The sequence below is a fragment of the Apodemus sylvaticus genome, chromosome 4 (assembly GCF_947179515.1).
Source record: "Apodemus sylvaticus chromosome 4, mApoSyl1.1, whole genome shotgun sequence".
Taxonomy (NCBI): Eukaryota; Metazoa; Chordata; class Mammalia; order Rodentia; family Muridae; genus Apodemus; species Apodemus sylvaticus.
Window position 1 is genome coordinate 104,017,786 of NC_067475.1, and position 17,294 is coordinate 104,035,079.

Here is a 17,294-nt window from a genome sequence, read left to right on the forward strand (position 1 = left end):
ACGTAATAAACAGACACAATACATGTTTTTAAAGACAAATAAAGTAAAATAAACATTTTAAATGAAAATTTAAGGATATCTCATACAGTAACAAGATCACTATGAAAAAATAGTTTAAATGAAATCTGCAAGATTTAGAATCTTTACCTGCCACAATGTTCCCAGAACGTGCTACAACCTTGAATCCATCAGCTACTTTGTCTACACTGTCTCCATGTGTAAGTAAAACAATTTCTTCCTTCTGCAGGCCCCTAAACATAAAAATGTAAAATTTACACACAAATATCTCAAGCAGAACCATGTTTGATAGGTCAATGAACTATCTAGTTTTATAACAACTTGATACAAGCTAGAATCATCTAAGAGGAGGGAGCCTCAACTGAGAAAAATGCCTCCTAGGATTTGGCTGTAGAAAAATCTGTAGGACAGTTTCTTAATTAGTGACTGACTGGGGAATGCTCTGCCCATTATGAGTGGTGTCATCCATGGGCTGGTGGTCCTGGGTGATATAAGCAAACAGGCTGAGCCAGCCATGAAGAGCCGGCCAGTAGGCAGTACCCCTCCATGGCTCCTGCCTCTAGGTCCCAGCCCTGCTTGAGTTCATGTCCTGACTTAGAATACATAAGTAAGCTAAATACATAAGTAAGCTAAATAAATCCTTTTTCCCCTAAGTTTCTTTGATCGGGTTGTTTCATCACAGAAATAGTAACCTAACTACAGCAATCATTTTGTTTAGAAATACAAATTTGCTGTATAGTAGAGTAGGAAAATTCGGGAGGTAAAAGCTATGTAGCAATGCAACATTGTTAGAATTTACATATGAACATACATACATTATTGTAAATAATGCCTATGAAAGATACTAAATCTGAAAGGGGAAAACTAGTAAAAAGTTGAGAACTAGAGCACTGTTCAGAAATCTCAGTGATTTAAAATACTTGCTTAAAACAAGCATGAGGATAAAAGTTCAAATCGCCAGTATCCACATAAAAAGCCAGTTGCAGCCACATGGGGACCTGTAACCCCAATCAGGAAGTCATAGGTATTTCCTGGCTGCTAGTATAGCTTCAGGTTCAGTCAGAGAACTTGGCTCAAGAGGATGAGGCAGAAAGCAGTAGAATAGAATGTCTAACTTCCTGTGGCTTCTATGTGTATGCACATGTATGTGTGCTTAGAACGCATATAAACACACACAAACAACATATACCCATCATACAGCACACACACACATCATACAACACACACACACACATCATACAGCACACATACACACACACACACACACATCGTACAGCACACACACAAAGAATAATTTTTAAATTTGAAAACTAAATTGATGGGCTGGGCAGTGGTGGTGCACGCCTTTAATCCCACGACTTGGGAGGCAGAGGTAGGCAGATTTCTAAGTTCGAGGCCAGCCTGGTCTACAGAGTGAGTTCCAGGGCAGCCAGGGCTAGGCAGAGAAATCTTGTCTTGAAAAAAAAAAAAGAAAAGAAAAAGAAAAGAAAACTAAACTGATGAATATATGAAGCTGGTACTTAGACACTAAAAACACTTGCAGATAATAAAACTGTAATTTCACCATTTCATTTCTGAGATTTTATCTCTAATAGTGATATTTCAATGACTTAATAATTCACTGTCACATCAGTAATGATGCTGACACTGCCATTCTATAGTGATCTGTACAGTATAGATATATGTAAGATGCAGGTTATTCTATAGTCAGTATGGCTGAAGTGATGGCTCTATGGTTTAGAGCACTTAGCTCTCTTCTAGAGTCATTCTGTTCTTAGTACCCACATCAGAGGACTCATAACTACTGACAACTCCAGTTCCAGGAGATCCAACACCCCCTTCTAATCTCAAAAGGTATGCACATACATAATACAAACAAAGACACACAGACACAAAGACACACACACAAAGGAAGACAACCAGGTTAAGAGTAAGAGATATTAAAATCAAAACAGTTGGGTAAAAATCCTATAAACTTTTACATTAATATAAAAATAATTATATATACTGATTTTATCTTTCTAAAAAAAGAAAATATATATTGCCTAACTGTTCACAAAAATATCTAGAAATAAGCACAACCCAGCAGGCAAGGTAGAACTCTAGTGCAAAGACAAAAACAAGAGCAAAGGCATTTAATTAGAAAAAGGAAGCAGCTGACCCTGTGACGCAAGTGGTAGAAGTACGAGACCCAATTCCCAGTTATTTTCTGACCTCAATATGTACACTAATAGCACATGTACAGACACAAAAAGTAAATACAACAAAAAATTTACACATGTAAATTAAACACAGGGACTAGCAAAATAGTTGGGTTGATGAAGGCATCTGTCACCAACCTGACAAAGGAAGAGAACCAACTCCCACCAACTGTCCTCTGATTTACACACATATCCGCAATGCATACAAACACACACATTGGCATACACATATGGACCCAAAATTAAATAAATGTAATTTTAAAAAGTACCTGAATAATGAACATGTATTATCCATACTAATGTTGAAAACTCCATCCTCTCTAACACTTTTTTTATGCACAGTGCCTCCAAAAACCTTATTCATCATCTGTTCAAAGAAAAAAATTAATGTTAATAGGAATCAAAAGAAACGTTTGTATGCCACAATAATTATTTATATCCTTTGTCTTCAAAATGTTGTTAAATATGAGTAAACAAGTGTTGAATGTGTGTAGGTAACTATTATTACTACATATAAAAGTATTAATAGGCATACAATTCTTAAAAACTTTGACTTAGGAATTTGACCTGAGGTTAATCTGTTAAACACTGAAAGTTTTTCCCTTTGGTATACTTAAGAATTAACATTAAAAAAAATTTCAGCCATGTACAGTGGAGAACATGTTCTGAATCCCAGACCTCAGGAAACACAGGCAGGTGAAGGTCTATGAGCTCAGGCCATGTTTGGTCTACATACTTGAGTTCCAGGACAGCCAGAGCTAGCTAGATAGCGAGGCCCTATCTCAAAAAGATAAAAGAGAAAATCGTCTTTAGTCGTTAAGTCAGACCAGCTACAAAGGTACTCTGAGATTTGAAGGCTGTTGCAGGTAAAAAACTGTAGCAACCACACAGGAGTTAGGGCATGAAGGAATAAAATATGAAACATTTTGATAAGTATACGAGTTTGAATGGCTGAATTAGAGAATGACAAGAAAAATGAGAGGCAAAATATTAGATGAGGGCAGTGCAATCAAATGCCTCGTGTTTAATATAAAGGGCATGCAGACATGGTGGAGCTCATCATTGCCTCCCAAGTGCTGGTATTACAGGCAGAGGCAGGGACAGACGGTTCTCCTTAAGTTTAAGGCCAGTTTAGTCTACAAAACAAATTCCAGGGCAGCAGGGGCTCTTATACCGAGAATCCATGATCCATGTCTCGGGGAGGGGAACTAACATCATCATCAATAATAATAATAATAATAATGATGATAATGATAATGATAATAATAATAATAATAATAGGGCTAGAGAGATAGCTCAATGGTTAAAAGTACTGACTGCTCTTCCAGAGGTCCTGAAATTCCCAGCAACCACATGGTGGATCACAACCATCTGTAATGGGATCTGGTGCCCTCTTCTGGTGTGTCTGAAGACATTGACAGTGTACACTCATACATAAAATAAATAAATCTTTAAAAAATATATTATAATAATAATGATGATGATGATGATGATGATGATGATTTGTAAAAGGGGATGAACTAGCAGGGCAGTGGTGGTGCACTCCTTTAATCCCAGAACCTGGCTGGGAGGCAGAAGCAAGTAGACTTCTGAATTCAAGGCCAGCCTGGTCTACAGAATGAGTTCCATGACAGCCAGAGCTACATGAAAAAACCCTGTGTCAAAAAAAGAAAAAGGAAAAAGGGCATGAAACCACAAAAAACATAAAAAGTAGCCAACTATAATATGATAATCTGTTTTAGCCATCATGTGAGTGTGGGGATTTAAACCCTGGTGTTTGCTCTTAACCGCTGAGCTATCTCTCCAGCCTCTGCAGAAAAAAACGCCTTAAGAGCAAAAATGTGTGTGTGTGTGTATGTGTGTGTGTGCACACACACAATTATTAATATAGTAAATAATATAATTATTATGTATATTCTTGAGTTTAAAAGCAAATGTGGGTATGCTGACTATTCTTGACTAAAACTAAAATTAACTTTAGACGAAGTTGCTGGGCACATCTGTGAGGAATTTTTAGTTAATTGACTCATTTGACATAGGAAGATCCACCTTTAAATCCAGACTGAGGGTAAAGCAACCTTGTCCCCCTCCAAAATCTAGGCTGCACCTTCTCCTGGCAGTCAACATAAAGGACAAGAAACCAACTTTGGCCTTTGCCTGCTTACCTCTGCTGACCTCACTGGCATCAGAGCCTACTTCTTTGGGATTTTGATGTATACTGAAGTCCAGCTGAGACATCCAGCCTCAGACTAATGGATTCCTAGACTTTCCATTAGGAAACAGCCAATGTTGGACTAACTGGACCATAGCTTGTAAGCCACTGTAATAAATTCCCTTTTGATTGATAGATAGATAGATAGATAGATAGATTGATAGATAGATAGATAGAGTCATTTTATCAGATCTGTTCCTCTAGAGAACCCTGACTAATATGGGGAGAGAAGGAGAGGTCTTTTTTTTTTAATGAAAATGTTACAGTACTCAAGAAGCTTCAGTAGGAAGAATAACGATTTGTGGGTTGTTTGGACTATAAAGCAAAAAGTTTTGTACCTAAGCAAGAAGGGTGGCGAAGGAAAAAGGGGAGGGGATGGCAAGAGGGGGCACAGAAAATGTGCTAATATGCAACTAATCATAATAAATTATGCAAGGATGATTTCTGGCTCTGCTTCCAGATGATCCAATCAAGTAAGCCGATGTTTAAATGTTGTAACATGATAATCCTAGGCTTACAAGCATAAGGGAGAATGTAGATATCTGGTTTATGTTTTTATTCCCTTAGATCTTATTTAATAAAACTGTTTCTTTGATAAGTCAGATTTTAGCATATTTTGGTTTAATGTTATCATCATGTTCAATGATATTGTTCTTGTCTAATAAATGGTTAAAACAACCACAACTGAGAATACAACAAATGATAGTGACTAGGAGAAACAACAGAAATTCTCACTGTTTCAAAGTGGACAGTCTTGGGGCACAAGGAATACACCTTTAATCCCACCACTTGGGCAGGCAGTGGCAGGAGGATCTCTGTGAGTTCAAGCCTACCCTAACTTACATAACATATTCTAAGTTACCCAGTGCTACATGTGAGACCCTATCTCAAATAAGTGGATGGATGGATGGATGGATGGATGGATGGACAAACAAATAAACAGTAGTTTGCTAAGTGATCTAATTACTTATGAACAGGTTTCCATATAAGGTCAGTTCCATGACAGAATAGCAATCAATATACAGTAGTACTTTGCCCAAATTATCTTAGAGACAAATAGTACTTAAATCACAAGAAGAAAACATTAAGTCAACTTTCAAACTCTATTTACTGCCATACCTGCATGCCATAGCAAATTCCTAGAACAGGCTTGCCAATGGTAAATATTGCTGGATCAAACCAGGGAGCATCCTCTGCATACACAGAATTAGGTCCTCCAGATATGATAATAGCTCTGTGGATTGATTGGAAGAGGAGTCAGTAAACAATGTGACTACTAATTTTTAATTATTTAATACAATACATTTAAAAGTTGAAGAAAAAAAAAAGTAAGGCCCTCTCTACCAATCTCAATACAATAGTTGTTCCTGACACTCAACACACATGGAAGACAGCTCTATATCAGCTACCCTGGGGAATATGATGAAGAGAGCAAATAGGGTGAGAAAAATTGCCTAGATCACATACTGAAAAGCTGAGTGTGCAGCAGAGGCCTCTGATATATACAGAAGGAAACCCTGTATGAAGGCGAGAGAAGGAACAGTAGAAGGAGAAGGAACACCTGAGGCAGGAAAATCATGAGTTCAGCCTTATCCTCAAGTTACATACCAAGTTCAAGGCCAGCCTGGACTACATAAGGACCCTGACTCAAAAAAAGAAAGGAAAAGAAAACAACAAACCACACAGCTAAGCCTTATAGTGCATGCCTCTAATGCTAGTATTTGGGAAGGAGGTTGCAAGAAAATCACCACAAATTTCTATAATACTGAATTCAATAACAGCCACAGGGGGCTACAAGGCAAGAGACTGTTTTGTTTTCTTTTTATAGAGAAAGAAAAACGGAAATATACTCAGTGGCCAGTGATACAACTCATCAGGAAAAGGCACTTGCTGCGAATCCTAATGACCTGAGTTTGATCCTTCAGATTCATGTGGGGAATGAGAAAACCAACTCCCACAAACTGTCTTCTGACTGCTTCAAGCTCACATGTAGTTGTGTAGGTATATACACACAGTTTAATTTTTAAAAATAAGACATTTGAAGAGAAAGACAGCACATCTAGTATTAAGTCTCAAACGCCAGACAACTGGCTGAGGTGCCCATTAGCAGGTCAGATCACCAGGTTGCAGGCTCCCTATATTCCTCAGGGTATAGCTGGCACACTCTATCTCCTACCATGAACTTCTCCAGCCCAGCCATTCCCTGCTAATCCAGCAATCTGGTTAGCTACCCTTTTGGTCTAACTTTTACTCTCTTGGCCAAGGCTGCCGCTCTTGGTAGGCAATTCCTCCCCACCTCCCACTCTCCTTACATGACCCAGCTGAAGGTCACGTTCACTCTGGAGTCTCTCAGATGTCCCTGTTTCTGACTGTGTTCTCCTCTTTACCTACAATAAACTTTCTCCTCCACCATACCTAAAAGCGGTCATGTCCTTCCTTTTTTATTTCTTTATTTTCATTCATCTAGTGTAAAAGTCTAAGTCAATTAAGGATGGCCACTGCAGTCACTTCTGGGGAAAACCTGTGAGGCACCAATCCACATGCAAGGACAGAACATTAATAGCTGTTGAACCAAAATGCCTCAAATAACTTGACTGTCTTGCCCGGAAGGGACATGAGCCACTGGAATTAGACTCATATGGCTTAGGTTTTTCTTCTTTAGCAACTAGTTTTTCAGGGTTGGAAACAAAAGAGACTTCTGTATAAATGCTTCTTCCCTTTCAGCTACTCTACCCAACCATTTGTACATTTTTCCTTTGATTAAATACTGTAAGAGCAATGAACAAATGATCACTATAACTGCATCTGTGACCCACAAATCACAGAAAATATAAACTATTCAACAAGGTGGTCAGCTGTATAATGAAAATCAAGGAAAACTCCCCAACATCATCAAAACAAACACACAGAAATTGAAAACATCAAGGTAATTTTCTTTTACTTAAAGTATAAATTATTCCTTTTTAATTCCAAATCAGAGCTATAGGAAATTTCTTACAAAACTATGCTGGATTTTTATAGAAAAAGTAAATGCCCAAGTAAACTAATTATAAAATATTACAAAATCTGAACTCAATCTCATTAACGACATATAAATCCGAGGCTACCGAAATCCTTGTTCCTTTATGGCAAAAGCTGGTGTTTCCAGGGGGAAGATTTCAGACTGCACAAAGAGCTCCCGCACTCTTCGGTCAATGATTTTCCCGTACTGAGCCCCAGCATCCAGAATGACAACAGCTCCTTCGTAGTGGGGACAGCCATCCTTAAGATCTCCTCCTGCATTCTCCGGCTACAAGCAAAACAAACAGAAATTCTTGTTTACAAACACTTATTACTAGGGGCTAGAAAGGTGGCTCAGCAGGAAAAGATTTGTAGTGAAGCCTAAGGACCTGAATTTGATGCCTGAGGCAAAGCATCAGGAGAAGGAATTCCTGTAAGCTGTCCTCTGTAGGACAGCTTAGCTGTGCTATATGCTGTAGCACACTATGTCTCCATATATACAAAATAAAATGTTTAATTACACTGTTTTTAAAAAAATAGGGGGTCATCGTCAGCTCCACCACACAGAAATACAAGCTGTTAACTTATGTTGTATTTAAATGTATGATGTTAGTATTCACCCTTTCGTGGACACATGAACATGTGAGTGCAAGGTGCCATTACTGACTGATGTGGTCACTCCTACTAATGAGCTTTATATACACTGTCAAATAGAAATACAATCCTGTTCTGCTAGCAGTTCTGACCCCTGCCTATTAAGCTAGCATTCAGATTACTTGTGCCTCCTCTGGATAGTAAGTGATATGATCATTCCATGAGGCACAGGATTCCTAAGAAACATTTTAATGAGGTAATTAAAATCTGCTGCTAGAGTGTAAGTATGGCCAAATTCACTTTAACTAAAATCTTTTACTACCTGAGAAAAACAGAATACACACATCTAAACTAGAACACTAACTTTTACTTTTAAACTTTCACACTTGTCTGCTGACCATAAATTTTTAACACCTCTAGAAAGTAATTTACCAAAACGTAGAGGTGCTATTTATTTTTTACAACCAACTTAACATAACCTAGAATCGGGTGGGGGTGGGGTTGACAGGTGAGGGGGTTGGGGAAAGAAAACCTCAACTGCCTCTATCTGTTTGGGCCTGTGGGCTTCTTTCTAGGGCATTGTCTGAGGGCTAACTTCTACAGAATGATCTGGCCCAGAGAAAGAACACCATAACTAGACAGCTAGCTTATCTGGATAGTTAATTCCTGAAGAATTAAAGAAAACTAGCAAATTGTCAGTTTGGAAAGAAGCAAGAAAGCAAGCCTGCAAGCAGCATTCCTCCACTGTAAGTCTTGACTTTCCTCAATGATGGACTATGTCCAGGTGTAAACCAAACCAAACCAACCCCTTTCCTTACCAAGTTGCCTGTGGTCAAATGTCTTTTTTTTTTTTTTTAAGATTTATTTATTTCATGTATATGAGTACAGTGTAGCTGTACTTCAGACACACCAGAAGAGGGCATCAGATCTCATTACAGATGGTTGTGAGCCACCATGGGTTGCTGGGAATTGAACTCAGGACCTCTGGAAGAGCAGTCAGTGCTCTTAACAGCTGAGCCATCTCTCCAGGCCGGTCAAAATGTCTTATTGTGGAAAAGAAGCAAACCAGGACAAACGGGCTAGGAGATATGTACTGGACAATAATGCAAAAGTAGAAGAGTGGGCATGAATGCAACAAAATTTCCCATGTTTCAAAAGCAACTGAAGTTGGATGATAAATCTAGTGCACTATTTTAGTCTGGTCTTTTATCTTGGTTTCTGCAAAACCTGATACTGAGGAGAAGATACAGAGAAGGGGCAGGAAGGGAGGTGGGGGGAAGAAGAGAATGGGAGAAACAAAGAGGACGATGTAGCTCAGTGGACTGTGCTGCCTGGAAAGCTACAAGCCCTTTACTGGTCTCGTTTCCACCTGGCCAGCACTATGAGAAAATCAAGAGCATCAGAAGAGACAAGATAAAATGGGGCTAGACAATGACAGGTGGCCCACAAATTTCTGAACAAAGAAAAATAATACAGTTTTAAGTTCCTTATGTTTTTGCCTTTTAATTACCATTCTCATAGCTATAACTAACTCATGTCATAGTAACATAATCACTATATAGTGTAGTGGTACTTTACAACCCAGGTCCACCTGCCCAGGGCTGGCACCTCCTACAAAGTAAGCCATCTCATCCCCGGTTAAAAAAAAGAAAAGCCCTCCAAACCCTACTGGCCACCTGGGAGGCATTTTCTTAACTGCTTCCCATCTATCTTTCCAAATAACAAAAACCCAAACAGATACCCATTTACATAAAATATTGTAACAGATTTTTTTAAAGTTTTAAAAACAGGGGCTGGAGTAATAGCTGTGGGGTTTTGAGCACTGCACTGGCTGCTCTTCCAGAGGACCCAGGTTCAATTTTCTAAACCCACATGGCAGCTCACAACCCTCTGTAATTCCAGTCCCTAGGGATCTGATGTCCTTGTCTGGCCTCCATGGACACACTGGCACAAACATGTGGTACAGACACACATGCAAGCATAACCCCCATAAACGTGTGTGTGTGTGTGTGAATGTTGTGTTTGAGTGTTTTGTGTGTGTGTATGTGTGTGTGAGTGTGTGCATATGTAGGAGGCTAGTCTTAAACTTATGTATGTCTCCACCTTGATGGTGCTGGAATAGCATCTATGATGGTTAATTCTAATTGGCCAGCTTAAGAATTAGTTTACTACTTTTATTAAGTTTTTTGCATTTTATTTTTAAATTCCTCATAACAGTGTTTCACCTGCATGTTTGTCTGAACCATTTGTATGCAGTGTCCACAGGGACCAGGTGATGGCGTTGTATCATCTGGGCTGGAATAGACAGCTGTGAGTTGCTCACTCTGCCACATGAACTTGACATAAAAATTTAGCTATTCACCTTAAACTCAAATATATCACAATGATCAAAAATATTATCTTAAGAAAATGTTGAAAAAATATAGTCATACTGTTTGATAATCTTGTGAAAATACTCTTCTAGATCCAAGTATGTTCTATAATACCGCTGCAAACGCATCCACCATAAAGATGAATTCTTCTAGTAAGTTGGAAGATTAAAAATTATGACAAATATACAGGTGTGTAAAGTAAGACTTACTCTTCCGACCATGACACGTGCCTAGGTTTGAAAATATAGGAGCTACCTCACAGTGTGTATTCACTTGTTCAACGCAGGTTTTGAATGATAACTACATGTTTTGAATGATAACTACCCTTACATGTTTGTAAGGGTAGAAATTATTCCTGGCTCTAGAACGACCATCCCCACTCCAAAGTTTGGAGTTTCATACACCTGAAGAGAAATTTAACCAGACTGCTAAAGCTAGGCCACAATCCTGCACAAGAGTGATATATACCTTGCTAATGTAAATTAAATTTCAACACTGCAGTTTCTCGATGACAAAACTGACTTTGTGAAAGTCAGAAAGCTCTCCGGGTCAAAGACGACTTTAGATCGGAAGGGAAAGGGGACCAATTCAGAGGCCAGTCAAGAACGAATGACGTCTAAGGCTTGGGAGTTGGAGGCCACAAGCGCGCATCAACGGCCCAACGCTCTCGCGTGTTGGCTAACGCAGTTATTCAACTTTTTCCAGCACTCGGGGAGACCTTGGCTCCCAGGAAAAGACCCCAACGGCGGGAAAGCAGGTCCCCGAAACTAGGACGTAATACACGAGACCGAGTGCGCAGGAGCAGAAGCTGGCCACACACTCTTCCCCTCCGAGGACGGCGGGAGAAGAAGTGACGGAGCACACCTGGGACCAGGAACAGAAGCCGCAGACAACCGAGACAGGCCAGCTCTAGGCTGGAAAGAACCGGGCGGCCTGGCGCGACCGCCGCAGGCGACGCCCGACCCTGCCCTGCGGCTGAAGGGCCTTGGAGTCCCCAAAATCGCGGCCCACGGCCGGGTGGCCTCTGCGCTGGAACTCGATGCTTTCGGCCGCGGGGGCCGCTCGGGTCCACTCACTAGCAAAGCCAACAAAGCGCCTCCGCGGCCGGAAAGCCGCGCCGCAGGCCGCCCTGGCACATGCAGAGCGCCACAGACCCGGCCGAGGGAGGCGGACGGACCGGACCCCCAGGCCTCGCTCACGCTGCCGGAGGGCGGCAGAGACGCAACTCACAGACTGACCTTGGAATCTCCGTTGCACAGGGCCATCGGGGACCACCGCTGCGGGCGCAGACCGCTGGCAAGGCCTGGACGCGAGCAGCACGGCACCGGGACCGGCTGAAGCGTGAAGCTCAGCAGCAGCCCGGAACCTGGCAGCGGCCTCGGAACGCAAAAGCGCGCGCCGCTCCCGCCTCCAGCTTCCGCCCGACCGCCTCTAACCGCCCCGCCTCCGAGAGGCGGGGCCAGTGAAGCCCCGCCCTCGTTGTCAGCCAGAGAAGAGAATACCAAGCCTACCAGAAAAGAAGGCATCAGCCTCAGGGCAATAGAACTGGATGTGATAATTGACATTAATTTAGTAGCGACTTACCATCTCAAACTTGTAAACTGCAAGATACATTTAAGTATTAGATACACTGTGTCACAATAAGAGTGGTTCAATTTTTCTGTTTTTTTTTTAATTTTGGTTTTGTTGTTTTTATTTTTTATTATTAATCAATGTATTTAATTTTTACACTCCATATTTTATTCTTCCCCCAACTCCGTCCATCCTCTGACTGTTCCACATCCCATACCTCCTCCCCACTCCCCTGTCTCCACGTGGATGTCCCCACCCCTCACCCCATCTGACCTCTAAACTCCCTGGGACCTAACTCTTGAGGGTTAGGTGCATCATCTCTGAATGAACACAGGGCTGGCAGTCCTCTACTGTATGTGTGTTGGGGACCTCATATCATCTGTTTGATGGTTCAGTGTTTGAGAGATCTCGGGGGGGGGGGGGGGTCCTGAATAAATGAGACTGCTGGTCGTCCCACAGTCTTTCTAAATAAAGACACTCTGAAAAGCAGGCTAGCCTCAAAGTTAGATCCACCTGCCTCTGCCTCCGAAGTGTTAAAATTAAAGGTGTGTGCCAGCACCTCAGTTTTTTAACAATAAACTGTAGATTTCTTGATTGCCTGTTTGGTTTTTGTTTCTTTCTTTCTTTCTTTTGTAAGAATGAGTGGTACCCAGTCACCACCTTTGATCCCAGTGCTCTGGAGGCAGAGGCAGGCACATCTAAGTTCAAGGCCAGACTAAAACATAAGGAAAGAAATTAAATAAAAGAAAATGTTCAGAGGCTCTTGATACTTGCCTCTCTCTGTCTCTGTCTCTGTCTCTCTCTCTCTCTCCCTCCCTCTCTCTCTCTCTCTCTCTCTCTCTCTCTCTCTCTCTCTCTCTCTCACACACACACACACACACACACACACACACATCTACAGAGTGAGTTCCAGGACAGCCAGGACTGTATAAGGAAACCCTGGGTCACTGAGCAGGGTGGCTAAGGAGATGACTCAATAGGTAAGAACTATCCAAACACTGAAGACCCAAGTTTAATTCCCAGCATCCAAACCAAACCCAGGTGTGGCCACATTGAGCTATAAACCCAGAAATGTGGAGGACAGAGATAAAAGAAGCACATGGGCTTGCTGGCCACCAACCTAGCCTCAGGCTTAGTGAGAGAGCCTATCTCAAGAGAAGAAGGTGGGGGTTGGTAAAACAGAAAACCCAACATCCCCCCATGGCCTCAGTGTCTATAAACACATGTGCCCATAGACCCCCCAACACACATACACACACACACATACACACACACACATACACACACACATACACACACACATACTACACACACATACACACATACATACACACACACATACACACACATACACACACACACACACACACACACTGAAATAAGAACTTTTATAAGCAACAACAAAAAAGAATGGATGATGTGAAGGAAGAAACAGGTGTCATTGGTGTCCTAACACTTGCTAGGGCATCCCTCTGAGTTGAAGACCAGCCTAGGCCACACATGGATTCAAATTCCAAGATAGTCTGGGCTACTACAAAAAAAAAAAAAAAAAAAAAAAAAGGAAAGGAAGTAAATAAAAGGGAAGATGACCCTTGAGGACATCGGCACAGGGGAAAGTTTCTGAACAGAACACCAATAGCTTATGCTCTAAGATCAAGCATTGACAAATGGGACCTCATAAAATTACAAAGTTTCTGTAAGGCAAAGGACACTGTCAAAAGGACAAATCGGCAACCAAGAAATTGGGAAAAGATCTTCACCAACCCTACATCTGATAGAGGGCTAATATCCAATATATACAAAGAACTCAAGAAGTTAGACCCAAGAAAACCAAACAACCCTTTTAAAAAATGGGATACAGAGCTAAACAAAGAATTTTTACCTGAAGAACTTCAGATGGCTGAGAAGCATCTTAAAAAATGCTCAACATCATTAGTCTTTAGGGAAATGCAAATCAAAACAACCCCGAGATTTCACCTTACACCAGTCAGAATGGCTAAGATTAAAAATTCAGGAGACAGCAGGTGTTGGCAAGGATGTGGAGAAAGAAGAACACTCCTCCACTGCTGGTGGGATTGCAAACTGGTACAACCACTCTGGAAATCAGTCTGGGGGTCCCTTGGAAAACCGGGCACGTCACTTCCAGAGGACCCTGCTATACCATTCCTGGGCATATATATACCCAGAGGATTCCCCAGATGTAATAAGGATACATGCTCCACTATGTTCATAGCAGCCCTATTTATAATAGCCAGAAGCTGGAAAGAACCCAGATGTCCCTCAATGGAGGAATGGATACAAAAAATGTGGTATATTTACACAATGGAATACTATTCAGCCATTAGAAACAATGAATTCATGAAATTCTTAGACAAATGAATGGAGCTGGAGAATATCATACTAAGTGAGGTAACCCAGTCTCAAAAGGTCAATCATGGTATGCACTCACTAATAAGTGGATATTAGCCTAGAAAATTGGAATACCCAAGACATAATCCACACATCAAATGAGGTACAAGAAGAACGGAGGAGTGGCCCCTTGTTCTGGAAAGGCTCAGTGCAGCAGTATAGGGCAATATCAGAACAGGGAAGTGGGAAGGGGTGGCTGGGGAACAGGGGGAGGGAAGAGGGCTTATGGGACTTTCGGGGAGTGGGGGGCCAGAAAAGGGGAAATCATTTGAAATGTAAATAAAAAATATATCAAATAAAAAAAAGAAAGCTAAAAAAAAAGAAAAATGTTCAGAGTCTTTCTCTCCTCCCTCCCTCTCTCCCTCCCTTTCTCTCTCTCTCTCTCTCTCTCTCTCTCTCTCTCACACACACACACACACACACACACACAATCTTGGCTCTCAGTTTGACTGAGTCTGGATAAACCACTGGGCACAAGAGGAATAGATTTTCTTGAATAGGTTATCTATTGTTATCATGTTCCCATGATATATAAAGACAAGGAGATTCAAGGGGAAAAGCTTGCTTTTCCGACTATGGGACTTATTTTTTGCTGTGAATTCATTTTCCTGGTCACTGCTGCTAACATTCTTCTTCACTGACGAACAGTTTTTTTCAGCCTTCTAATGTGGACTGCAGAGTACAGCTGTCCAGGAATCCTTGAGGTCCTTAGTGTAAGACTAGGGATTTCAACAGCTAAGATTTGAACAGCCACCAGGTGCTTAGGCTACCCAGGGTATAGTCAGCCACTGTTTAGAAACCCAGACTATTTCAGGTAAACCACTCTAAAAAATTCTCCATTACTATTCTCAGTTCTAGTCTACTAAAAAGCCCTGAATAATACACTCCACAGTGTATGTACTTGGGATTGGACCTAGGACAACACACATGCTAAGACAGCTCTTTGTCACTGACCTATATCTCCAGCACTCTTTTATTTTCTATTTTATTTGGATCTCACTAAGTTACTCAGACAGTCATGAACTTACTTTGTAGCCTAGGCTAGCCTTGACCTAGGGACCCTCTTGTCTCATCATTGTAAATAGCTACAATCTCAGTCTTTCACCATCAAGTGAAACTGAATACCAAACTGCTAAGTCGTTTATTATTCAGAGATCTGCCTACCACTAGCCTATTTGCACCATAGCCTGTACCTTACTACAGTATATATTGAGACACTATCTGGAAAACCAGGAAAAAAGACAGGAAAAGAGAACTGCAGCAGGAGATAGGTAACACAGATAGGCTTTATGATAGACTATCAAGTAATAAAAGCTGGAAAGATTTATGATAGACTATCAAGTAATAAACGCTGGAAATGTTAAGGAAACGTTTCTAGCCATCATAACAATAGTAAATTAAGAAATGAAGTATTAATGGATGCTAAAATGTAGAGTGAAAGATAAGAAGCAAGTTTTACTTAAACTGTCACAGAGTATCTTCCCACATAACAGTTATTACTTATGCAAGGTAAAATAGCAAACTTTTCTGCCTTTGCTTGTTTTTGAGTAGGGTTTCACTGCCAACCCTTGCTAACCATGAACTAGGTATGATCCAACTGCATTAGCCTCCCAAGTGTGTATGCTACTATATCTGAAAAAAAAAACAGCTTTACAGGTGCCTCAAGTCATGCCTTACTTGAGTAATCAAGATGAATATCACTAATAATACAATAAATTAGTATCGTGTCTCATTTGATGGTCTAAGTGAAATGAGAAGCGTGTTACTGTAGTTCTGCCTAAAATTTATGAAAGAAATGGAAATCAATTGAAGACACATTCCACAAAATAACTGGCCTGTGATTGAATCCAGTTATTCATTTCTTTATGAAAACAATACCCTAAGCCTGATTATTAAAGGGAGGAGTTAATTCACCAAGAAAGTCTTTCCTCTGTGATAGTGTATCAGCTGGAGCAGCTGACAGCTTCCTCTATCAGGTCTGAGATAGAGTGGGCCTTAGAATAATCTCTTCTAGAGGCTTTCTCAACAGCTACAAGCCAGAGGCCAGTGGGTAAGCCAAATTCTGCAAGCCAGCCAGCCATCTATCTGTCACTCACAGACAGACTGGAGAGATGGCTGATTATAAGAACTTATACTGTGCCAGGCAGTGGTGGCGCACACCTTTAATCCCAGCACTTGGGAGGCAGAGGCAGGCAGATTTCTGAGTTTGAGGCCAGCCTCAAACTACAGAAACTACAGAGTGAGTTCCAGGACAGTTAGGGCTACACAGAGAAATCCTGCCTTAAAAAAAACAAAACAAAACAAAACAACAAAAAACAAAAGCAAAACATATGCAGTTTTTACAGAAGACCTCTTTTCATTACCACACTGCTTGTCATTAGAGTTCCAGAGGATCTTAGTGGCCAGACCTTCTTGCTGCTGAGAGCAACTTGCACACACACTGGGTACACACCCAGCCAAGCAAACACACATAGGCATACACATAAATAAAAATTACTTTTAAAAAGAAAATAAGAGGACACTACAAATAATGGTCAGTCTTTCCACAAAATCCTTGAGTAATACTGAAGAAAACGCTGATATAAAATAAACAGTAAAGGCCATTCTGAGGAAGTCTCAGATAAAAATGAAAACATTACCAGAAGAGGCAAACCTTGCAGAGTAAACTGTGGCAGAGAGCATTCAGAGAGCATTCTGCAGTGTTCTGCAGAGGGTGGAATTTGTGATACCCATCACTACCTACCTTGGGTGTGGTGGTTTATGCCTGTAATTTTAGCCCTTGGGAGATAAGACAGGAGGATAAGTTCAAGGTTATCCTCGGCTCTATAGAAATTTTTATGTTACTGGCCAGCCTTGACTACTACAAACTGCCTCTACACAAAGGTGCAGGGGCTGGGCTGCCTGACACAGTACTGG

General features: G+C 41.0%; 1 protein-coding gene across 1 annotated transcript in view; it reads right to left on the reverse strand.

The window, feature by feature from the left end:
* Positions 1-11,812, reverse strand: part of Gmps (guanine monophosphate synthase) — a 32,780-nt gene extending 20,968 nt beyond the window's left edge. The window contains exons 1-5 of the mRNA XM_052180410.1: positions 11,636-11,812; positions 7,539-7,720; positions 5,551-5,665; positions 2,489-2,586; positions 148-251 (exon numbers count right to left, since the gene is read on the reverse strand). Of these exons, the coding sequence (XP_052036370.1) occupies positions 148-251; positions 2,489-2,586; positions 5,551-5,665; positions 7,539-7,720; positions 11,636-11,662 (526 nt within the window). The 5' untranslated portion in view covers positions 11,663-11,812. The remainder of the gene's footprint in view (positions 1-147; positions 252-2,488; positions 2,587-5,550; positions 5,666-7,538; positions 7,721-11,635) is intronic.
* Positions 11,813-17,294: the final 5,482 nt, after the last annotated feature.